General features: G+C 34.8%; 1 protein-coding gene across 2 annotated transcripts in view; it reads right to left on the reverse strand.

Annotated features, from left to right (window-relative positions):
- Positions 1-26,004, reverse strand: part of EPC2 (enhancer of polycomb homolog 2) — a 143,340-nt gene that overhangs the window by 35,735 nt on the left and 81,601 nt on the right. For both annotated transcript variants that reach the window (XM_050752193.1, XM_050752194.1), the window contains exon 3: positions 8,672-8,817. In XM_050752193.1, the coding sequence (XP_050608150.1) occupies positions 8,672-8,817 (146 nt within the window). The remainder of the gene's footprint in view (positions 1-8,671; positions 8,818-26,004) is intronic.

Genomic DNA, 26,004 nt, shown 5'->3' on the forward strand with positions numbered 1-26,004 from the left:
CTTAGTAGAGGTAGCTTAACTACATTTGAGAGGCTGCATTTGGTCCTTAAAGTGGATAGCCAGAGTCTGGAAAATAAGACCACACTCATAAGAACCAGTATTTCCAAACATCCACCTTTAAGTGGATAACTTTCTACTGTTAGCTGGAGTTCTCCAGAATGGTGATGTCAACCCCAGTCTACAACAACAGTGGTAGAATAAGAACAGAGCTTTCTAGACCTAATAAAATTCTACCTTGTGCTGACAGCATCACAGGCAGTTCTCATGTGTTCTGGAGGCCAAGGGAAACAATTCTGTGATGTGTTACATGTGCTTTGGCTTCTTGATCATTTCATCTTTGATAAAATTTTGTTATCCTCACTATTAAACCAAGAGCTTAAAGTAACCTCAGAATGGGGAGAAGGATAAGAGCTCTTTCCACCAATCAGCAGAACAGTAATGAGTTTCTTATATAACAGTACTCAGGTTAACACTGCTTCCTATGCTCCTGCATGGTACGTTGAAATTAAATCACCTGCTCAGATTTCTTTCTCTGGTGCTTCTTGCTCCAGCTTACAATGTGTATTGCCGTGTTGTTAAAAGCCCTCTTTATATCACAAGTAATAAGAATTCAACACACACTTTACAGTTAAACATTCTGATATTTCTTTCCAGTGTTAACTATTTTTTCAGTTCACTGCTGTATGTTGTTATACAGCAACACTCTATTTTATGAGTAATCTTGGTTTTAATAATTCTGCAAAAATTATCTTTAGCTACTTACTCTGAGGCAACTAGTATCACTGTATCTCTATTGTGGGTACAGCATCAATGTGAGTGGGGAAGAGCTACTTGTCACATATTATTATGTCACATGATTAAAAATCTGCGAAATCACAACCTCACTATTTTTATACAGTACAAAAGAAGTTCTGTCATTTAGCACCAGATGCAGTGGCATGCAACTGTAGTCCTAGCTACTCGGGAGAGTCACTTAAGCTCAGGAGTTCAAGTCCGGTCTGGGCAGCATACTGAGAACCCCTACTTCTAAAAAAATTAAAAATAAAAATGTTCCATCATTTAGCATGTACTTCACTCACTAAAAAGCAGTAGAAACCAGCTACTTAACTGGCAAAAGGGTCTGGTAAATTTATTATTTCCAAGATAGCTCTGAGTTGATTTACATTATTTACTTATTATAGGGATGGGGAGATTAAAAAAAAGTATCCTACCATATAGGCTTTTCTTCTAGACGGCTACTAGCTCTGTGAGGACAAGGACCACTTAGTTTGTTAATCAACAAAATCTGTAGTCTAGCAATTTCAATAAATATATTTTGAATACATAAATGAAGTATACGTAAAAATTAATGTATTTTAATTTATGAAACATTGAGTTAAGCAGTAATTTAATTTACAAAACAGTCAACTAGGAAGTTATTAAAAATTATCATCAGCCCATTAATGGGTTAAAGAATGTGTGAAAGATAAGGGAAAAATCTTTAAGATGAATTTGCTACCTAAAGAAACTCATGACATGGCAATAAAGGTAAGACAAACACAAAATTAGTAAGATAACAACGTGAGAACTTTGGAACTGAGCATTACTATAATAAGATACAGGGCAGAGCAGGACAAATTTCCATCTGGGACTGCCTATATTGTGTTCAGGGTTGATAAGTAAACACCTCTTTGCTACACAAGTTTTACTTTACACTCTTCAAGAATGAATGACCACAGCTCAAAACCAACACAGTGAAATTATAATATGATTCTAAATAGATAATACTGGAAACATCTTATTTATCAAATGACCCCTAATTTACACAATGCCACAAAATTACGGCAAGCCAATCTGAAATGAAAACATCAGCATTCAATGAAATCAAAATATACATAGTTACACATTTTAAGTATTCTGCATAAATTAAATTAAGGCAAAAACATTATCTTCTTCAAAGACCCAGAAAATGGAAAAGGTCTTCAGACTACAACAACAAAGACTGGTAGAGTTATAAAGTTCTCCTGTCTTCCGGTAAGTGCTCAAACATAAATCATGTGCTACTTTTTTTTAAAGGGACATATGTCTACATCAAAAAAGAAAATAGCTGTGTAAATTCTAAGACTGCTAATGCTATACAGCTAAATAAAATACTTTTCTCTCCCACAGAAGGGTGATACTAATCCATTAAAACACTTACGATCTTCATGCTTGAGATGACTATTTTAGAAGGATTTATCAATTCATTTCTTCCTCTAAATTTTCCACTATAGTTTTCTGATTCTCAACAGTGCTAACCCACATTGAACCACAAATAGAGTAAGGAAATTAGAATGATAAAATGATCACACAAAAAAAGATCTCTTCAATTCCATGAATAACCTTCTAAGGTCCTAAAAACTGTCAAGAATTCTATTAATCTGCCATTTAGGAGACAATTCTAACTACACACTGATAGACCGCTAATGCTGAAACTAACCTTCTCTGCAGTCATAGGAATGACCCCCCTGATCTTTTCACAATACAAAGTTAAAACAAATCTGAATAAGACAACACTTTAAATGAGATGAAATGGAAGACATAAATTCAAATTACTTTTATAATCTGACTGCTCATTAACTTTATATAACGTAATTATAAAATACATGTACACATACATTGGAGCATGGTGTGGTAGTTTTAAAATTTGTGTGATGGGGTTCACTGGAACTGCTTCAAAAGATCTAGACCAAATTTCATTTTCAATATACAAATACTTCAACATCATAGTAAAGAACATATCCATTTCAACACGCTACATACTAATTAAAAAATACAGGAGGCACCCTCTCCCATGTAAAAATGTACTTGTTCCTAGTGCACATGAGAACCACATTTTCCTAAATGCCACACTGATTTGGTGCACCTGCTTGTGGTCTGCCCCAGCCACAGCATAATCAATAATGCAGTATCAAGTAAACAACTAAAATTCTGCATGATGAAAAAAAACTGATGATGTGATTATTATATTGAGTTTTAGGCGCTTTTAATTTGAATTTTGTAAGTACAATGAAGGTTGAGAACATGTATCAGTCAAAGTTTCTATTTGCAAGCAACAGATGGAATTTATTTACAAGATACTGGATAGTTCTACATCTTCAGAAGTATTGGTGAATCAGGCTTGGAAGCCATAATGCCTAAAACCAGGCCACAGAACTGATCTAGTAGGGAAACCTCTGCCGCTGGTACTATGAACACCACCAGCACGAGGACTATAGCTGGAACAGCAAATAAGACTATGGTCTTAGTAAACATGTAGTCTATATCCCAAGGTGATAATTTTACTAAAAACTATTAGAAATATAGGACCTGGCATTACAGACAGAAGGAACAACGTAGAGCCATAAAAGGCATGGTACATTAGAGGACCAGAAAGTAGTTCAGCATGGCTGGAATCAGGAGGTACGGATTTCACTTTATAGACAGTGTAAGCTATTGAAGTTTTTCTTTTTTTAAGAAGATGAATTTTTAATAAAATAGCTGGTGGCAGAATAGCAGTGGTCCAGGTGAAAAATAATAAAAATAAGGGAACAGGGTACAGGCAACAAATACAGGTTGGGCAGCTCTAATCTATAAATCTGAAACGTTCCAAAATCCATTTTTTTTGAGTCCCAACATGATGCTACAAGTGTAAAATTCCACAGCTGACATTATTTGACAGGTCATAATCAAAATGCAATCAAAACTTTCTTTCATGCACAAAATTATTTAAAATATTGTAAAAAGAATTACCTTTAGATTGTGTGTATAAAGTATATATGAAACATACATAAATTTCATGTTTAGAGTTGGGTTCCATCCCCAAATCTCATTATATACCTGTAAATATTCCAAAATGTGAAATAATCTAAAACCCAAAACATTTCTGGTCCTAAACATTTTAGATAAGGTATACTCAACCTGCGTAACATTGTGGAACAAAAAACTGGTTTGATTTAGTGATGTTTGGGATGATTTTAAAGAAGTCAGCACTAAAGTGCAAACTGGCCAACTAGATGGAAGACGAAAATGATATCATTAATTAAGAAAGAGAGTATATTAGTCTGTTCTTGCACTGCTATAAAGAACTACCTAAGACTGGGTAATTTATAAAGAAGAGAGGTTTAATTGGCTTATAGTGCTGCAGGCTGTACAGGCTGTGGAGGCCTCAAGAAACTTACAGTCATGGTGGAAGGCGAAGGGCAAGCACGCACGTCTTATGTGGTGGGAGCAGAAGAAAGAGAGAGAAGGGGGAGGTGCTACACACTTTTAAACATTCTTGTGAGAACAAGTTTGTGAAACAATCTTGTGAATCGGTCTTGTGAAACAATCTTGTGAGAACTCACTATCATGACAACAGCAAGGAGAAAATCCACTCTCATGATCCAATCACCTCCAGTAGGCCCTCCACAAACACTGGAGATCATAATTTGACATGGTATTTGAGCAGGGACACAAATCTAAACCATATCAGAGAGCAAAACTGGGGGAGGCAAAGGAGGTCTGGAAATGTTAAATTTGAAATACTTGCTCAGGTGGAAAGGTTCCACTAGAAATCCAGCTCTGGAGCTTGGTAGGTACAGGTATGGATTTGGGAACCAGCAAAAAACTGTTAGTAGCTTAAGATAAATGAAAAAATGCGGAGGACAGATAACAAATGAAATATCAACGTTGAAGATAAAGAGGAGATGAAGAAAGAATAAAATAATCAGGAAAATGTCCTGGTCAACATCATTCAATACTACAGGGATATTAAGTAGTATACAAGTTGAAAAGAGGCTCCTGATGACAATTAGGAGCCCACTGGTAACCTTAAACACTGCCCTTTCAGTAAACTGAAATGAATTGTGATGTGGGTAAAAGGTAAACATAGGAAGCACCAAGTATAGCTAATTTTCTGAAAATTTAATTATGACAAAAAAAGAAGAGACATTGGGTGGTAGTTTGCAGAGAAAGATGGGGTCAAACGAAAAGGTTCTCCTGGAAATGGGGACTTGGGCACCTTTTGGGGCAGAGAGAGAAAGATTGAAGAAATGAGAGAAAAGATAAGTGAAACTAAAATATTCAAGAACTATACAGGTACACAAGGAAGAGTGAGAAAGGGTGGAATTATGCTTCTACAAGAGAATAAAATGTAGTATGGAGGTAGAAAAGAAGGAAAATGATGGAAAATGATTACCCAGGGTGTTAGAAGGAGAGTTCTGTTTTGGGCAGGAGTGGTCTTTCTATGGGAATGTGTGATAAGTGGAGAGCAGTAAAAGGTCAATAGGGTATAGAAGGTTAATCAGTAACTAAAAATAGGGTGTTCAATAGTTTAGGAATGAGATAAGGGTTTATACATTAAAACATTGAGGGTTATTGAAAGAAAAATTAAAACAGTTTCTTGGAAACTGTTTTATTATTTATTTTAAAGAAAATCCTATAAAAGAGAATGCCATTTAAGATGGCTTGTGATTTTTAAAAATTAACTTTAATCTCAAATATTTAAAAAACTTGTAAGAATAAAACATTTCAAAGAACACTGTATATCCCTTTAGACCAAGACTCATGTATTGTTAGCTTTTATATTTGCTTTAACATCTGTGTGCATTCAAGCTCTAATCGTGTGTGTGTGTGTATACAATTTTTTTTTCTGATCCTTTTGAGGGCAGGAAGTTACATGACTCTTTACTTCTAGATACTTAAGTGTATATTTCTTAAGAATAGGGATATTTTCTTTCATAATCACAGCCGTCAACTTTAGTAAATTTAACATTGAAAATATTAAGTAATCTACTCTCTATATTCCAATATCATCAATTGACTCAAAAATAGTCTTCATAACATCCCCCCACTCCCATCCAGTACAAGATTCACTCTCAGGTTAGGTACTACAATTAGTTGCCACGTTGGAAAGAAGATATTAAATCAAATAACTTGATAACATTCAATTCAGGGGTTTGTCAAATCTCTTTCCTTCATGCAGTGCTTTGATAAAACCTGACAAACCCTGAATTGAATTAGTTATCAATGAAGGAAAGGGATAAAAAATGGATGGATCTGAGTTTGGGAGTTACTGAAGAGATAAAGATTACCAGATTATGTAGGGTAAGACAGTAAGTTCAGTTTTCAAAAGGATAAACTTGAGAGGACTATGGACCATCTATGTGAAGATGTCAACAGGCAAAACCAAAAGGGGGGAAAAATCCTGGAGTTTGAGAAAGAGGTCAAGGCCAAAGGTAATACATTATTATATCTACAAAAATATTCATGGAGCTGATATTACACAAAAATATGTAGGATAAGAACACCAAGAACAGAATTTCAAGTAACCCTGATGTTTACAGGAGTTGAATGAAAGGGATCAAGCAAAAGAAAGAAGGAATGGTCATGAGAAACAATAAAACCAGAGGGAATAAACTGTATTTTTATTTTTTTAAAAAAGGTAAAGACAGCTCCAAGATATGAGAGCACAAATCAAATACACAGATTGGAACTGAAAATAATTATAGCATTTGGCAACAGGAGTTTTCAATCATGGCTTCATTGAAATCATCTCCCAGAATAACAGAGGCAGGTTTGCCTAAGTCTATCTTTTGTTGTTTTCTATTAACCTAATAAATGGCAGTTTAACCACAAACTTGATTCCTTGTCCTTGTCCTGGGACCTAGTACTATGCCAGTCCCCATAAAGGAAAAGTAAAGAGATCCATAAATTAACAGATTAGGGAATGGAATGAAGATGACCCTTTGTTATCTTTAATCCTTGATTCTAATACAGGACCATTATTTTGTTCCAATGACAAAATCTCCACTGTTACTTCCACTGCTGAAAGTAGATGCTATCATGCTCTGTGCCTAGCGAGTTGTTTCACAGCCTAGAAACTTGTCCCTGAGCAAAGAGAACTAAAATAGGATGGGGCTGATTACATGTGCACACTTAACTGTATTGCTTACATGCTTTTTTGGTTTATCCTGTCTCCACTTGGATAATACACTGAACAAGGGCAGAATTTTTGTCATCTGTCTTACGGCTATCACCTGCCTTGTCCACCTGGACACTAAATATTACTTACTGACTGAAAGAAAGCATATTACAGAACAGAGAGCTGAAGGCTTCTGATGATATCATCTCAGCCACTATGAGTAGTTTCTGAGCAATCACAGAAAATCATAAAAATACCAAAAGGCTGTTCCAGTCTAGGATTGCTAAGAAAATTTACATCTAAAGAAAAACTGAAACTCTATCTGATGCCTGTGACTAAAATCCCAGGAAAACTGTAAGTCACCAATTATAAGGAACATCAATTTGGCACTTTTTTGAAATCCCAACAAAAAACCAAGTAAGACAATCTCTCAAAATCCAGTAACGTCAATTTTACAAAATTCAGTTTTCAAAATGTACTTCTTTGAATAGTACAGTAGATATTACTTTTCATCAAAATGGGGAAAAAACTGACAGGCTAAATATGCAGCAAAGTCATTTTCCAAAGGAAAATGCTCTGAAGAGCTTGTAATGCCTTAGAGATTTAAAAGATTTAAGTTGTGGGGTAAAATAATGAATCTGTATGGGTAAACTAATAAAAAGTTTTAACAATCCACTGTAAAAAGTTTATTTGCAATTCTAACTTCTTAGTAGATTAGTAACAATTAGCACATTAATATACTACACAGGTACACCAAAAATTATGTTTGAAAATAGTTTATTTTAAAAATCTAATTACAGTATCAACACATGCTCATGATAAATTTGGAAAACATAGAAAAATAGGATAAAGAGCATAAAAATCACCAACAATTCCAGCACCCAAAATATAACCATTGTTAGCATTTTGTTGTAAACTTCCTTATTCTTTTGCTTTCTATGCACATGTATAAATATAAATGATTTAAACAAACCTCAAAGTTTTCCACATAAAGAGTTCTGTATCCTGTTTTCTGAATCTGATATTATATAATGTGCAATTTCCTACGGTGCTAGACATCCTTCAAAATCATGATTTTTACTGGCTGTGTTACAGTCTACCCCAGAGACATCTTATTCATTCTGAACATTCTTGCTCAAAAATCACTGACATTTTTTCTCATTATTTTTCTTGTGAACAATTCCGAGAGATGAGATTATTAAATCAAAGTGTATAAACATTTTTAGGCTCCTGATTTACACTGCTTAACTGCTTTCCAGAAAGACAGTACCATTTTAAGTTACCTGTGCCATATATAAAATATCTCACTAAAGAATATTCTTTTGTAAATAATTTTTCCCTCACTGAAAAACTGAAATAATGTATAACTAATTAAAATTAAAATCCATTTAAAATGATAAGTACCTAAATATCTGAGCAAGATTTGACATAAGATGACTGCCTTAGAGATCCAAGCAAGCAAATTTAGTTATGGAAGCAGCAATACTAGTCATATGGAAAGGATCAAGAAAATATTGTAACATTGTAACTAGTATTATTTTTATCCAAGCAGGAAAACAGTTAGAACAGTACTCTTCATACTCTTATTCAAGGCAATTGTGCTTAAATACTCTATTCAAGGAACATTGTAAACAGAAATTCCAGGATGTCAGGAAAAGAAATCCAAGAAACAGTAAAATGTAACACATTCAGGTCTTAAAAAAAAAGGCAAAATAAAGGTGCAAATTCGGTTAACGAGAAGAGAAGAGACATCTTTACATGGTACAGTACCTGATTAGAACTGGCTTTTTCAAGTCTGTCAATCATAATTTCAAATTGCAAAGGCTTAATTTCCATCTTTCTGTTAAGTCTATTTAATAAAGTCTCATCTTCTGAATCCATATCATAATCTGGTTGCTCGTTGTCTAGATTAAAAGCTAGAAAAGAAAGAAAAATTCTTTAAACTCAGGAGAAATTATGAAATTATACAGTGTTCATCATATTTGACTACAGACTGCTTCTAAATTATAGTACACTGACTAAAGGGGAGCTGAGGAGCAGGTATCTAAAATTAATTTCAGAGACTTACTGCATAGTGGAAGAAAAAACAAAATTTTGCTTTATATATGATTTAAAATTTAAACAGTAAAAATGCTAGGAAATATCTTATTTTGAAAATATATAACAATATAAAATAGCAACTATAAAAAAGATGACATGTACATGTTGACATGGTAGTCTGGTAGCATAATGAGCAACTTTGCCAAAATTAAGAATTGAGAAACAAGCTCAAGAACAAAGAGTATAATAGAAACGACGTTTCAAATTACTGAGGATAAAACAGATATCTAACGGGGAAAAAAAGGTGTTGGCATAACAGACTAGTTATCTTAAAAAATTAAGCTGAATTCCTACCCTACTTCTAACACCAGTAAGTGACATATTCAACAAAATTTTATGGTAAAAAGTAAAACACATAAAAATACTAGAAGAAAATACAGGGTAGGAATGTAGTATGGGTAGCAACTCAGAAGCCATAACACTGATTAAAAATAGACTGATTTGACTATATAAAATTTTAAAATTTCTACTTAGAAAACTTAAATCAGAAGACAAAGAACAAAAAGAAAAAAATGTACTATATAAACAAAAGGCTGATTTTCTTAAAGATTTCCTGCAAATTAGAAAAAAACTAGTAACTCAGCAAATACTGGCAAATGATGTGAATTGGTATTTTAGTGGAGAATAAATATCAATGACTTTTTTTTTTTTTTTTGAGGCAAGGTCTCATCCTGTCTATTGCCCAGGCTATAGTGCAATGGCACGATCTTGCTCACTGCAATCTCTGTCTCCTGGGCTCAAGCAATTATCCCACCTCAGTCTCCCGAGCAAAGTTGGGACTACAGGTGTACACAACCACACCCAGCTAATTTTGCATTTTTGGTAGGGATGGGGTTTCCCCATGTTGCCCAGGCTTGTCTGGAACTCCTGGGCTCAAGTGATCTGTCTGCCTCAGCCTTCCAAAGTGCTGGGATTAGAGGCATAAGCCACCACATCCAGCTAAGAATAAATGTCAATGACTTTTAAACATAAAAAAAGTTTAACTTCAGTGATAGATAAATATACAATAATAAGACAATAGGTTTCACTCAGCAGACAAAGATCTAAAACTTGATAATATGCTACTGTAGAAAGAACAGCGGAAAAAAGCCCTCTCAAACCATGTGTGTAGGCAATTATAAACTGGTATTAGTTTCATTAAAAATATATCCTATTGAACTTGGTAATTCTATTTCTAGGATTCATCTTACATATAAACGAACACAGAAACAAAAGATATATACACAGGGTATTAGTTATGACATTGCAAGAAGTAAAAAATACAAAACAAACAATGTGTGTAGGATTAGATAAATGATAGTTTACACATACATGGACTATACAGACTGAAGCTCTGAGAAAGACACTGACCCATGTATACTGACATAGAATGAAACTGATCTTCATGAATATTAAATGAAAAAAGCTAAGGGGTGGAATAGTATATATAGTGCACTAATATATGTGTTTTAAAAAGGACAAGGATGGATATATATACACGTGTTTGTAAATGCACGGGATATTTTTGAAAGAATACTTAAAACTAGTAATCTCTATTTCTGCATAAGGGGACTACAAAAGGAGGGGTTCAAGGATGGTGAAAGAATTCTCTTTGTTCCCATTTGTATTGTTTGATATTTTAAGCATGTACACGTATAAGTTATTAAACCATAAAGGGTAAAAAAACTAAAGTGCCACAAATTACGTGTTGAAATTACATGACAAGATTTAAAGTAAGGCAGTAAAAGAGATATCAATAACCAACAGATTGATTATACAAAGGCTGTCTGTGCAGCGATGTGTAAATGAGTATCCTACATTCATACCACGTGAAATGTCCTGGCATTCTCAGATTCAGCATTACATTCTTAAAGGTACTAACGAAGTAATAGGAACAGATGTATATAATTATATAATTTTAGTAAAATCAGCCTCCTACTGCAGACCGTACTGATGGAGTTAAAATATCTAAAGGCATTTGCTTTATAATCGGTCAATGACTATATCTCAAAAATCTAGACTTCAGTTCATCACTCAAGAAATTTTTACCACTAGATAACAATAATAAAAACAAAAATAAATGTTAGCTAACACTTATAAACTTATATAGCACTTACTATGGGCAAGGTAGTACTCAAAGTGCTTTAAACATACTAAATTAACTGTCACAACCATCCTATGTGGTAGGCAGTATTTTATCTCCCAATGAATCTCACATTCTAAAATTTGTAAGTGTTATTGTATTTAAGTATGTGATATAATCTAAAGTTAAATCAGAAGAGTTAAAGCTATTGGTGAACTAACGACAAATACTATTTTGTAAGTATGATTCATTTAAAATATTATTGAGAATAAAATGCATTTTTCTCTTATCTTTTATGTAAAACCTTGTCTTTATTACATGATAATCAATAATTCAAAAGCATGCTTTTAAAAAGTCAATTTGATCTGCATCAAAGTCAATGACAGAATGACACCGAGCTCATAAACTACATAGATTACTAAAAATTACTCTTCCTTTCACAAAGGATGTTGTATTTGCAAATGCACATAATGACAGTCCAATGATCTGCCTTAATCCACATACTAACAACAAACAGTCAATAAAATCAGGTAGTCAATACAACTAGGAGACATTTTAGAGAAAGATTTAGGAAAGTGTGGAGCAGAGTTAACACAATATACTGAATCTATAAGTTAAACAGAAGTTTTCAAAAGTTCAAGGGCAAGGCTATATATACAAATTTTGCATGACCATCTTTTATACACCTACCTAATCTTACTCACCTCTTGTTCCTCCACCTCCTATCTGCTCTATCTTCTTATTCTATTCTTACAAAAGCCAGCACCCCAGCTTGTGAGGCAGGGGAAGGAACAAGAAAAGCTGGGAAATAGTTTAGAAAAATTAATAGTGAGAATTGATAGGAGATCTGACAATGTGTTAAATCAGAACCAGGGCAAAGACTTGCACTAGCACTCTAAGTATTCTATACTACCATTTCTCTTTCACTCAAAACCCATGTAAGAATCATTATAGATTTTGGAGATTTTTGTTGCTTTTAAACCACCAGGTACAGGTGCTTGCCTGTACCTCTCCTTACCTCAGGTTATATTATCTCCTCTACCAGAGAGGGGTATAAATTCTTTAAAAGCAGTGATTACTTTAGTCATACCTGTATACTCCCTACATGGCACTTAGAGAAACAAAAAAAAGAAAAAAAGGACATACTAAAAGCTACCGAATAAAAATAGCATTTCTAAAATGTATAAATATAAAAAGAAATTCTTTTAAACTACAAGCAGAATATTTTTTAAGTTGATTGATACCTCACTTTTTGAAACCCAGATAGCTTTCTCCTGCTACAAATACCACTTTTACAAATAGTGGGTTAGCTCCATAGGTCAGTCTACCAAACAAAACAGATAAAACAATAATACCTCCCACCTTAACATAAAGAAGAGTGGGGGCAGACAGGACACTTGACATCTTCTTGATGTACTAGAGTAACAGAATTAAGATATTGACAAAGCTAATAAGGGCATGTGTCTATGTGTACATGGAAGACTTCCTGTAGTGAAGTTAACCGAGAAGGAAAGGAAAGAAAAGGAAAAGGAAAGGAAAAGAGAAAAGAAAAAAAAAATAAGAGAATTTAAGAGGGTGCATGACCACTATTAGAAGAAGAAAGGAAGTAGGAAGGAAAGTAGATGAGAATCTCCTTGCAGTAGCCATCAGGTAGCTACCACTGCTCAGGAAAATTTGGTTGCTCTCTGGCAAAAAGAGCAACAGCTTCTGCGTAGGTAAGAAAGTGGGTATAACCTGCTGTTTGAATATATAAAGCATTCACACACTGACTGGTTATAGCTTACAAAATATATATAGTTAGTCTAAAATTAGTTGGTAAAGCAAATATTACTTCTAATTAAAAGTACCTTTCAAAGTTCCTTCGTACTTGGCCATATTCATATTTAAGTATCTAATAAGCACAGCTATTTAATGGAATGAAAATACAGAAAACCCGGGAGAAGAAATGATATGAGAAAATTTTCCAGGGCCAAAAAGTGGCAAGATATTTTCAGATTAAAGGGGGCTTACCAAGCATGGTATAAAATGAGTAGCATGCAATTCAATGGCGCACACAATGATGGGCCAGTTACTGCCCATTACTTTATAATACTATTATGAGTATGAATATGACTGCTATATTATACCTGTTACATATAACACATTTAGGGGAAACATTTATTCTCCATATTTCCATTCAAATCTCCAGGAGGGAAAAGTTTAGAAAGCACACTTTCAGCTTCTTTTCAGTGGTTCATTTTCCCCTCAGCCAAGGAAGGAGTGAAACTTATCTGTGAACCTGGGAGAAGGACCTATCAGCTCAACAGCTTCTGGGTACATGTTCTCCAGTGGTTCTTCCTTCCTTCATAGAAGCGGCATTCTAGTCAGTCCTCCACTACATGGTTAAGTACAGGGGCTAACTCTGCTCCTATTAGGGGGAGACCTGCTCTATCAGTGACCAACCAGCGTTAGAGTGTTTGTCTAATTCAGGGGTTAATAGAATGTCCATTAAGGCCAAATATCTCACCTTCCACACCACTTTTATTAGTAATAAAGCTGAAATTTTATGTCCATGTCTATTTATCAATTAGTTTCAAAGCAGAAAACAGAAAGGAATGTTATTTTTTGCCTTCCTAAAGCCTCCAAATTATAAACTCACTTATTTATTTTTATAAATGGCTACACTTATTCTAACTCCAAAACATTCTATTTTCTATACTCAGTCTCCACATATGGCCTTTTGACAATACACACTCAACACCCAGAATTTAGGTCACTTACCCTCTTTTCTCTGGTTATTTACACAACTAGGATGCAACTGCACATATAGCATAAGTACCCTCTAACACACTGAATGTAAACCAATCAAAAGTACTTTAAATTTAAGACTTTATAGTAACAACAAAAACCACATTAATAATTTTTCTAACTTAATTCTGTGAATTTAGAACTCTTTATGTAAACCCATCTCTGTATTTATAGATGTTAATCACTGTGTGTGCCTGTCCCTAAACCCTCCTCAGCCATGTTTGATACGTGACACTCCAATCCACAGGATATCTGTGGGATCACAGATGAGCAGTTGGCTCTCAAACAGCCAGGGTTTAAAGCATACCTGGGCCAAATTTCCTTCAACAGAAATGTGAGCGCAGAGACAGCTTCTGGTTAAATAAAGCAAAATGAACACATACTTATCTCAAAACCCCATTAAAACAAAAGCAAAGGAGTTTTTGTTTTTTTTTTTTCAAATGGCATAAATCTTTAGGGATAACAGAAACAAAGGGAGAACCATCAATTAAATTTTCAGAGCTATAAATGCCATGTATTAGCAGACAAGAGAATGCTAAAATATAAAATGGCTGCAGGGGACAGACAACAGGAAGCAGGACCCACTCCCACCCCCGCCCTGCCCCATCTAAAGACTTAGAGCAGGCTTCTCCAGCCCATGGCCCATGGGCCACATGCAGCCCAGGACAGCTTTGAATGTGGCCCAACACAGATTTGTAAACTTTCTTAAAACATTATGAGATTTTTTTGCACTTTTTTTTTTTTTAAGCTCATCAGCTATCATTACTGTTAGTGTATATTATGTGTAACCCAAGGCAATTCTTCTTCTTCCAATGTGGCTCAGGGAAGCCAAATGATCGGACACCTCTGAGAGGGCTGAAATCAACAGTTACTCTTTCCCTCATTCAGTGTACCTATGCAACTATTTTTCCTTCCAAACAGTATCAGACTGAAGGTTTGACCTACAAAGGTTGCTTGAGAGAGCCTGTGGACTCTGAAGCACCAGGCACACTGAGGGCAAGTATAAAGCTCCATATCAAAGGAGAAAGAGAGTAGTGGAAGTCTACACATGGAACCATAGAATCTCCCACCACTGCCATCCCACTCCTCCATCTCCAGCACCCACTTCAGCCATAAATACAAAAATACTGTCAGCCACCCGGGAATAAGACTGTGTAGGGAGGCAGGGATAGAGGTAACAACTAGACCTCTTTGGATATTCTTAATTTTATAGACAGAACTTTTAGTATCATGCAAATATTTTATATAATTACAAAATGAAATAACGTGTTGAAAAAAATATATCTCTAAAATTAAAAAGTAAATGGAACAAGTAAAGCTAACTGTCATCTGGGTTCTACTGAAAGTGTCTTTAAGATACAGTAAAGTGACTGTACATTTCTAGTGGGAATACCCTAACCGATCAACACATGAAAAACCCTGAAATTAGTTTTCTTTCTTTCCTGAGACAGGGTCTTGCTCTGTTGTCCAGGCTGGAGTGTAATGGCACAATCTCAGCTGCAGCTTTGATCTCCTTGGCTCAAGTCATTCCCCCACTTCAGCTTCCCAAGTAGCTAGGACTACACATGCATGCCACTAGGTGTGGCTAATTTTTTTTTTTTTTTTTTTGTAGAGATGGGGTTTCACCATGTTCCCCAGGTTGTTTTTGAACTCCTGGGCTGAAGCGATCTGCCTGCCTCAGCCTCCCGAAGTGCTGAAACTACAGGCATGAGCCACTGTGTGCGGCCCTGAAACTTTTTTGGTAAAATTATATTGTTGGTGAAAGAGTTGGTATTATTATTCTGAGACTACTGTGACAAAACATGGGGATTATGCAGATATCCTTGAGAAGTGATATTTTAAAAAATTGTGGAAAAAAAGTAACTGTAGAAAAAAGTGTGGAAGGTTAAAACCTTTAGTTTTGAATTAGAGAAGTAGTAATATAAATTCATGATGTACTTTATCTCAAAGTTTTTTTAAGTGCATATTTCATAGGTCAGGTCCACTAATCAATCTTAGAGACATGGTCAACCCAGTAGTAAAGAATACCCCAAGGACCCAACTTACAGTCTCCAAATAAAATTTCCCACTAAAAGAAACAAGAGCACCCTGTGGAAATGACTGACTTCAGATCTGGGCCAGGAAAACATGTAAGGTAACCCTAACACAGTTTAGTTTTCTTGCTTTCTGGTATAATATTATCATTTCAAAAAAACCTTAAGAGCAAACCTGAATAGGTTCCTACTGGCCAAAAGCAGCAATAAGGATGATAAATTCAATGGATTGAAATATAATACAAATGTATAATAAATCCATGATCCATAAAGATTTTAAAACAAAACAAAGATTCTCATAATCATTTCTGGAGAGTACTAAAAAAAAAAAAAATCAATCTTCATCGGGAAGTATATAATTTTTCATTGTTTCTTTTCTTTTGTGATGTCAGCAACCATTAATGACAATTACCTTGATTCATTAACTCATTAGGGGTTGCAAAATAGTAATTTTTTATCATTCCTGCTTGATTTACATTAGCTGGAATACTTCTATAAAGAGAACCTTCCTCTTTCTCAATTATTCAGAGATCCTGAAATACAGTTAATAGAAAAGAGAGATAAATGCTTGATTCCTGATTAAAAGAATCTTAAGAGACTGACTAACCAGCTACAACATATGGAAATTTTCTGGATCCCAATTCAAAAGTATCAACTGTTAAAAAAAAGTAAGATAAATGAGATCATTTATCTTATAAGACAGTCAAGAAATATGTACACTGATTAAATATTTGACGAATGAAGAAAATGATATTTTTCTTTTAAGGAGTGATGTGATATTATTCTAATAGTATTATTAAATATTAATAGTATTACTATAATACTTTTAGATAATATTATAACTATGCTTTAACATCCCCAGATCAAATAATGCTGGGATGGCTATAAAATCATGGAGATGGAAGAAAAGGTATAAGTATAGAGAAACAATATTGACCAGTAGTATATGGCAGTTCATTATTATTATTTTTACTTCTGAATGTTAAAATTTTTCTATAAAATATTTAAAAAGCTAAATATGTAGAATATACAAAGAATCTCTTTAAAAATTCAGTAAGAAAATGACCCAGAGAAAAATGGACCCAAAGATATGAAAAAGTAATCTACATAAACATGTTTTAACTTCACTTGTGATTGATGAGACAAATTTAAATCCACAAATACCAATTCACACCCATCAAACTGACAAAAATTGTAAAGTTTCACAGTAACGAGTGTTGATAAAAATATGAGACAACAAGAACTCTCATACACTACTGGTGAAAATATAAACTGGTATCAGTTTGAAGAACAATTCTGCAGTATCTAAAGTTAAACGTGTACATTTTATACAACTCAGCAATTCTACTTTTGGGCCCACATCCTACCTAGAAAAGCTCTCATAAATGTGGACAAGAATGACACGCATAAAGGCCATTCATAACATTATATTCATATAAGCAAAAAAAGTCCATCAATAAGAATAGGAAAACTGAGATATATTTATAAAAAATATTTATGAAATGAAAACTATGTTTACATAAAAATATGCACACAAATGTTCATAGCAACTTTATCCACAATAGCCAAAAATTAGAAACAATTCAAATGTCCCTCAATGATAAAAAAATCAAACAAACTGTAGTACATGAAATTATACTCAGCAATAAATAAGATCAAACTACTGACACATGCAACAACCTGGATCATCTCAATGGAATTAGGCTGAGTAAAAAATTATAATAATAAAGAAATCAATTCCAAAAGGTTATATACATACTGTAGATTTCACTTACATAACATTCCTTGAAATGACAAAATAATAGAAATGGGTAACAGATTAGTTGCTGTAAAACAAGGGCAATAAATGCATCTATCTCGTAGGATTCTTGTAGAAATTAAATGAAATAATTTGTGCATATTATACTGCCCTCTACAGAGTATGTGTTCAATAAAGTCAAGCAATTATTACTATTGAACTTCATTACTATACCTTATTAGTAGATCAAACTATCCTCTAATATAGCCAGAAGTGAAAGTCAAGTACTACACAATTTTATAGGTCTTTTTAATATTAATGTTCTTAATAATTGGTGTATACAGAAATCATGGTTTTTAGTTTAAATAATTTAAAGTCTCAACTATGAATAACTGGAAACTATAATATTGTATTGCAAAAAAAGTACTTCTTTCTGCCTCTCTGAAGGTTAACACTTTCCATGTATGAGCTACTACATCTATTTCTCTGGCTTATTTTTTTAAAGATTAACGTATACCCAATGTGCTTTTGATTTATAAAACTTAAAGTTACTAGGGCTTCAATGGGGAAACATTTCAAATTAATTCATAGTTTAAAAAAAAAAAAAAAAAAAAAAAAAAAGGAGGCGGGATATGTATCCAATCATGGTTACATGTAGGAATAATTTTTTCTATTATTCTGTGAGTCCATACATATAAAATTCTAATTTAAAGCAAAAAAGAAGTAATAAACAACCAGGCGTGGACACTTGTTAAGTAAAAGACAAGTGATATCACAAATGATTTCTTTTCCTGTATGTTTTCCATTTTCTTGGAAAAGTGGTTCTAAGCTACTTTCCTGTGGATTCCAATTATTTCTTTGGTTAAAATAGTCTAGCCCAAGGAACAGCAAACTATGGCCTGTGAGACAAGTCTGGCCTGCAGCTTGTTTTTGGTAAGGCTGTGAAAATGTAAAACAAAACAAAACAAACAAACAAACCTGTTTTATATTTTTAATGGGTAATTTTAAAAGTAATAATAAAAAGGGTTGGGCGTGGTGGCTCACAGCTGTAATCCCAGGACTTTGGGAGGTTATGGTGGAAGACTGCTTGAGTCCAGGAGTTCAAGACCAGCCTGGGCAATATGGTGAAACTCCATCACTACAAAAATCACAAAAAACCAGCTGGGGGCAATGGCGTAAGCCTGTAGTACCAGCTACCTGGGAGGCTGAGGTGGGAGGATTGCTGGAGCCCAGGAGCTCAAGGATGCGGTGAGCTATGAGGGTGCCACTGCACTCCCACCTGAGTGACAGAGTAAGACCCTGTATCAAAAAACAAAACAAAACAAAACAAAACAAAACAAAAAAACAAAGCCAGAGAGAAAAAGAGAAAGGTAATAACAAAAAGGAAGAGGAGAAAAGGAGAAGAATATGCTATAGAGATCAACTGTGGTCTCCCAGAACTCAATATATTTACTAACTAGCCCTTTACACAAAAAAGATTTGCTAATCCCTAGTTTAAGTTAGTTAGGAAAAATAAAGTATTTCTGAGAAACTGGGAATGTGAAAGATAAGAAAAGGCTGTTAAGGAAGTACAATTTTCAAAATTTCACTCTTTGTGGTATGGTTTCTTCTCTAGGCCCTCTCTCCAGCTTCACCATCCATATGCAGAGAAAACAATCTTACGTGATATTTTCAAGAGACACTGTTTGGAATACTCTTAGGGTATTGGAATACTCTTAGGGAATAACAGCAAGAAATCTATTATTCTTTAAAAAATTAAAATCATCCTTAAGGACTGACGAGCTCTAAAAAGTTCAAGTCTAAATTTGGCCAGTAATTTATTTCTGGGCCTCTGAAGTTAGCTTCTTGTTTTTTATTAACTGAAAAAAACCAAGAGCTATTCACTTATATTTAGAATTGACCACTATAATTTGATTTACATTATTATGAAAAATACAAATATGTCTGCTATAACATGACAGACATTCCTAAAAAAAATCCTTTATATGCAAAATTGTATACAAAAATACAGGTTTATAAAAAAACTTATCATTGTATTGTCCAAGTCCAAACAAACTATAAATACTATTTTAGATGACCACATAAGCCACTCAGAGTGGCTGGCTACTACTTCAAGGGATATTAAAAATAGACAATAATGGCCAGGCACAGTGGCTCATGCTTGTAATCCCAGCACTTTGGGAGGCCAAGGTGGGTGGATCACCTGAGGTCAGGAGTTCAAGACCAGCCTGGCAAACATGGTGAAATCCCGTCTTTACAAAACATAGAAAAATTAGCTGGGCACGGTAGCGCGCACCTATAGTCTCAGTTACTTGGGAGGCTGAGGCAGGAAAATCGCTTGAACCCGGGAGGCAGAGGCTACAGTGAGCCGAGATCGTGCCACTGCACTCCAGCCTAGGCAACACAGTGAGACCACATCTCAAAAAAAAAAAAAAAAAAAAAAAAAAAGGCAAAAATAACAGAATGGAATCACTGACTTGTGGGTGCTGAGACAAAGAGACTGCAATAGAGCACTGTTTGAGGGCGTCAAGAGAAAATGCAACCAGTCACTAGATAAGAGTTGTGCAAGACTGCGGGTATACCTCTCTGGGAAAGGGACCCCTTAGGTACAGGCAGTCATTTTGAATTTTGTTAGAATAGAATTGAAAGAACTCTTTGACTCTTCCCAATGAAGATTTTACTTTATTTCCTGATACTAGCTCCCCTTGGTGAGGAAAAACCATAAAAGAGCCAGAACAACTTCCATGTAGTACTGACATTCACTCTTTTTTATCAATTGTTACAAAAGACTGCAAAGTCTCTGTGGTAGCTTTTTGTAAATAAATGAGATACTGTTTATAAATCTTACCAATCAGTAAATGAACAATGAGCTCAGTACTTTCCCCACTATACCACACAGAAGCTAAATTGAACCTTTCTAATCATAATAGCAGTAAGGAAAAATTCTTTGGGCTGTCAAAGGGAGCAAAGATACAGATAAATCAAAAGATTATTTTTGTTAGACTTAAACATTTAAGCTTTCCAACATTTATCTATGAATTATCAATGGTGGGGTTTTTTAATGTAAAGAGAAGCAATATCCATCTTTATACAAAGCCCCTACTTTCATACATCTTTAAATTTCTGGCCGGGCGCAGTGGCTCAGGCTTGTAATCCCAGCACTTTGGGAGGCCAAGGCAGGTGGATCACCTGAAGTAAGGAGTTCGAGATCAGCCTCGTCAACATGGTAAACCGTCTCTACTAAAAATACAAAAATTAGCTGGCTGTGGTGGCGGCCACCTGTAATCCCAGCTACTCGGGAGGCTGAGACAGGAGAATGGCTGGAACCCGGGAGGCAGAGGTTGTCGTGAGCAAAGATTGTGCCATTGCATTCCAGCCTGGGTGACAAGAGTGAAATTCTGCCTCAAAAAAAAAAAAAAAAAAAAAAAAAATCCTAAATGTTTACTTCTGGAAATTATTTGTCAATATCTAAACCTCTTGATAGCAGGCAACTAAATAAGACAGAAACACAAGCACACCTTGTTTCTAAAGGTGATTATTTTGAGCATTAACAACAGCACTCAGCAAGTGTCATTCACTTAAAATCTCATTGGTCTACCTCCTCTTCCAACTCTGTATTTCCTTTCTTATATAACTTTTCAAAACTATTTTTACTACTCCAATGAATCCAGTAACAGCCAACACTGACTGTACCTCAAGTACAACATGTATAACTGTGTCTCTTCCAAATTAGGTTAGGTACTAATACCAAATGGCCAAGAGAAAGTAGAAGCAAGGGCATTCTAAAGAGAGCAGCAGGAACAAAGACAGGAAAGCAGAGAGGATATCCTTAATTGCAAGAGATAAAAATTATCAAAAACGAGACTGGATAAAAGCTATATGATACAAATCAATTTTCAAGTAGGACCATATGTTCAATGAAGTTGTATGCACATATATAAAATTTAGATTTAAAGAAAGCAGAATTGAATAGTTTACAAGTCTAGCAATAGTGCTGTTGTATATCTTTCAGTTAAATGGATCCTAGTATACTAAAATGGGCTCTCAGTAGGTAGACATATGAACAAAGAAGTATTTAAAATACTATATTTTCCTTAGAGCCTATATATATCTCAACCCTAAGGAGATCATGGAATCTGACAAAGACTCAGATGCCCCTCCTTGATGTGAGTATCATGAAAACCTGTAAGCCAGTGTTTCTCAAACTCTAGCACTCACCAGAATCATCTGAAGGGTTTGTTAAAACATAGGGTACTGGGCCTGATCATCAGTTTCTGATCCAGTAGATTTGGGGTGGGGCTTGTTAATGTGTATTTATAACATGTTCCCAAGTGATGTTGGATCATGTTTAGAGAAATACTGCTCTAAACCCACAGTCTTTGCTCTAAAACATTATAAACTTTACTTGTGGTAACTGTGAAATACACTGAACTTTAAAAAATCTGTAAACCTTTAAGGTTCTCAGGCTTCAATAATCTTAAAGATAGCTAATGAAAAGCAAATGTATCTAAAAGTTCAGAAGCAACCCAAGCACCATAACCTCCTTTGTTTGGAGCTCTCCAAAGTTCTGACCTAGCTTCCAACCTCAGCTTAAACATGTACTAAAAGATCCTGAATGCTGACACCTAGGACTCTTCACGTTGAATCCTCCAGACTTCCAAGAATTATAAAACTTGGCTGCAGATCATATGCACAACTCCCACCTCTACCAATTGACAACTCAAGAAAATGAAGTGCAGAAAAGTTCAAAGCCATATTCTACAAGGTAATGGAATCCAAGACTATTGACTAATTTAATATTTTTAAAGCTCCAGGTGCATGCCATAATCAAGATTATTCCTAGACTTTTTGCTGACTAGCTAACTACAGTCCTTTCCTCCTTTGCAAAATTCACATTTTATATAAACAACAAATATTACTGGCCAAAATTAGTGGTAATGATGACAACTATGAGAATCACAGGCCGTAGGAATGGGCAACTGGATACTGTACATCTTTCAGGGAAGGATTTTCATAATTATAGAGAGGACAGAACCTAATGATATTAGACAGAACCTAGGGGATACAAGAATATATATATATATATATTTTTTAAATATATATATATATATATTTTTTAAATATATATATATATTTATTTTAAAAGGCAGTTGTGTAAAGATAATGACCCTTTTATTCTCCCTCTAACTCTGCATTTTCTTAGTTTTTTCTTTCTTCAGATTTTCCATCCCTTGTTGCTTTATAACAACCAAATAGAAAACTGGGTGAAGGACAGTAACAGTTCAGAAGGTAAAAATGCAAATGGCTCCTAAATAGATGAAAAGATACCCAACCTCATTCTTAACATGAAATCTAAACTAAAATGATCCTGAGAGAAATTCAAATAAAGTCTGGGTTTAGTTAATAATAATGTACCAACATTATTTCCTAGTTCTGACAAAGGTAATGCAAGACGTCACGTTAAAGGAAACTAAAACTGGATGAGAGGTATAGATACAGGAACTATCTACACTACCTTTGCCACTCTTCAGTAAATCTAAAAATTTTCCAAAATAAAAGGCTTATTAAAAAAATACTACTCTGAGGTATATAATTTTTCACCTGTCAGATTAGCAAAATTTCAAAACTAAAAGCAGTCTTTTGATAGGGTGTAGGAAAACAAGTACTCTTGTACAAGCTAGTACAAAATGGTATAACTCCTATAGAGTGATTTGGCAACTTCTGTAACAGATATCATCACACCTCTATAAAATTCTATTTGTTCATGGTTATCCATTATTCACCATGAACTATTTGCAACACATAACAAAAAGAAAACAATCCAAGTTTGCTCTTTTTTTTTTTTTTTGAGACAGAATCTCGCTCTGTGGCCCAGGCTGGAGTGCAGTGGCATGATCTCGGCTCACTGCAAGCTCCGCCTTCCGGGTTCACGCCATTCTCCTGCCTCAGCCTCCCGAGTAGCTAGGACTACAGGCGCCTGCCACCACATCCGGCTAATTTTTTGTATTTTTAGTAGAGATGGGGTTTCACTGCGTTAGCCAGGATGGTCTCTATCTCTTGACCTCATGATCTGCCTGCCTTGGCCTCCCAAAGTGTTGGGATTACAGGCATGAGCCACCGCGTCTGGCCTTTTGTTAAAAAAGAAAAAAGAGAAAAGGCCTCACTTTGCCACCCAGGCTGCAGTGCAGTAGCACGATCATGGCTCACTGTAACCTCGACATCTTAGGCTCAAGTGATCCTTCCATTTCAGCCACCCAAATAGCTGGGACTACAGACATATACCATCACACCTGGCTAACTTTTTAGTTTATGTAGATGGGGTCTCACTATATTGTCCGGTCTGGTCTTGAACTTCTGGCCTCACGTCTAGGCCTCCCAAAGTGCTGGGATTACAAGTATGAGCTATGTGCCCAGCACTAAGTTTGCTTTTTCTAGGAAATTGGATAATAAACGAGCACACCTAAACAATGGACTATTATGCAGTGATTAAAAAAAATGAGAACATATGTACATATTAATATGGGATAATTTTGAGACTATATTCTTAAGCAAAAAAAAAAAAAAACAAACAAAAACAAAAACGAAAAACCCAAAACAACAGCAAGGTGCTTTTTAAAAAGCATACAGATATAAGAGAAGGTTTAAAAATACACTTTCTTGGCAGGGTGTGGTGGCTCCTGCCTGTAATCCTAGTATTTGGGGAGGCTGAGGTGGGAGACTGCTTGAACCTAGGAGTTCAAAACCAGCCTGAGCAACATGGTAAGCTCCTGTGATGCCAGCTGTTGGGGAGGCTCAGGCAGGAGGATCACTTGAGTGCAGAATGTTGAGGCTGCAGTGAGCCATGAGTGATCACCAGGTGATGAAATGAGTGAGACTCTGTCTCAAAAGAGAAAAGAAACGAATACAAATTCCTATATGCTTGAAACCCTAAAATAACACATGAACTAATAAAAGTGCTCACTTATAAAGGAGGGGTGGTTGGAGTGGAAAGTGTATAGGAGTGAGTTTATTTTTATACACTTTTCTTTTGAAATCATTTGAATGCATTATCTTTTTAAATAAAACAAGATCGTGTTATTTTGTGAATCTAGAGACAATTTGGGGTTTTAAAAAATATTCTGGATCAGCGATCCCTCTGTATCATGAGAGATTCTCCCACATTTTCTGTTCGAATCTACTAATCTTTCTCATTCACTCTCAACAAGCATAGAATGAAAGCAAGAAGTTTTACTCACATCTGTGTTCAGGCAATCCCCTAGCTTAACCAGTAAAAACTAATGTTAAAATAACATTATATATACAAAAAAAGAAATTCCACTAAGAACATCTAATGGTATAAAATAATAAATATGTCACAGAAAGTGAACATATCTTCATAGGCCACTACATGGTAAGGATCTTGAAAAGTTAAATAACAGTATTCATTTTTTAACTGAGTTGTTGTTTTAATGTTCGCAAGGAAGTGAATGGACAAAGATATAAACTCAGTATACAGAAGACATCAGAAATATTTGAAACAGTAGTCTTTGGATTTTGAAACTACAGTGATTTAAACAGTATGGAATTGGCATACAGACAGACATATAAACCAACGGAACAGAACAGAAACCCCAGAAATAAACCCTGACATATATGGTCAAATGATTGACAAGGATACCATGACTACACAATGGGAAAAGGACAGTCTCTTCAACAAATGAGCTGGGGAAACTGAATATCCACATGCAAAAGAATGAAGCTGGATCCTTACCTTATATTTAAAAATCAACCTCAAATGGATTAAACACCTAAATGTAAGACACAAAATTATAAAACTCCTAGAAGAAAATATAGGAAGAAAGACTTCATGACATTGAATTTGACAGTGGTTTCTTGAATATGACACTAAAGCATCGGTAACAAAGAAAAAACAGATAAATGACATTACATCAAACTAAAAAACTTCTTCAGGGCAAAGGAAACAATCAACAGACCGAAAAGGCAACTTTATGGAACGGGAAAAATATTTGCAAATCATGTAGTGGATAAACAATTAATATCCAAATACATAAAGAACTCCTAAAACTCAAAAACAAAAAATGCAAAAATAAATAAATAAATAAACCCAAAAACAAAAACCCAAAAGCAAAAATTTAAAGATTTTTTAAATGGGCAAAGGATCTAAAGAGACAGGTCTTCAAAGAAGATATACATACTCAACTCTTTTGAGGTATGAAAAAAAAAATTCTTTAAGTATTAAAAAAACAACAACGATATACAAATGGCCGGCATATAAAAAGATGCTCAACATCAGTAATCATCAGGAAAATGCAAATCAAAACCAGAATGAGACATCAACTCCCACCTGTTAGGATGGTCACTATAAAACTAACAGAAAATTACA

The sequence above is a fragment of the Macaca thibetana genome, chromosome 12 (genome assembly GCF_024542745.1).
Source record: "Macaca thibetana thibetana isolate TM-01 chromosome 12, ASM2454274v1, whole genome shotgun sequence".
Taxonomy (NCBI): domain Eukaryota; kingdom Metazoa; phylum Chordata; class Mammalia; order Primates; family Cercopithecidae; genus Macaca; species Macaca thibetana.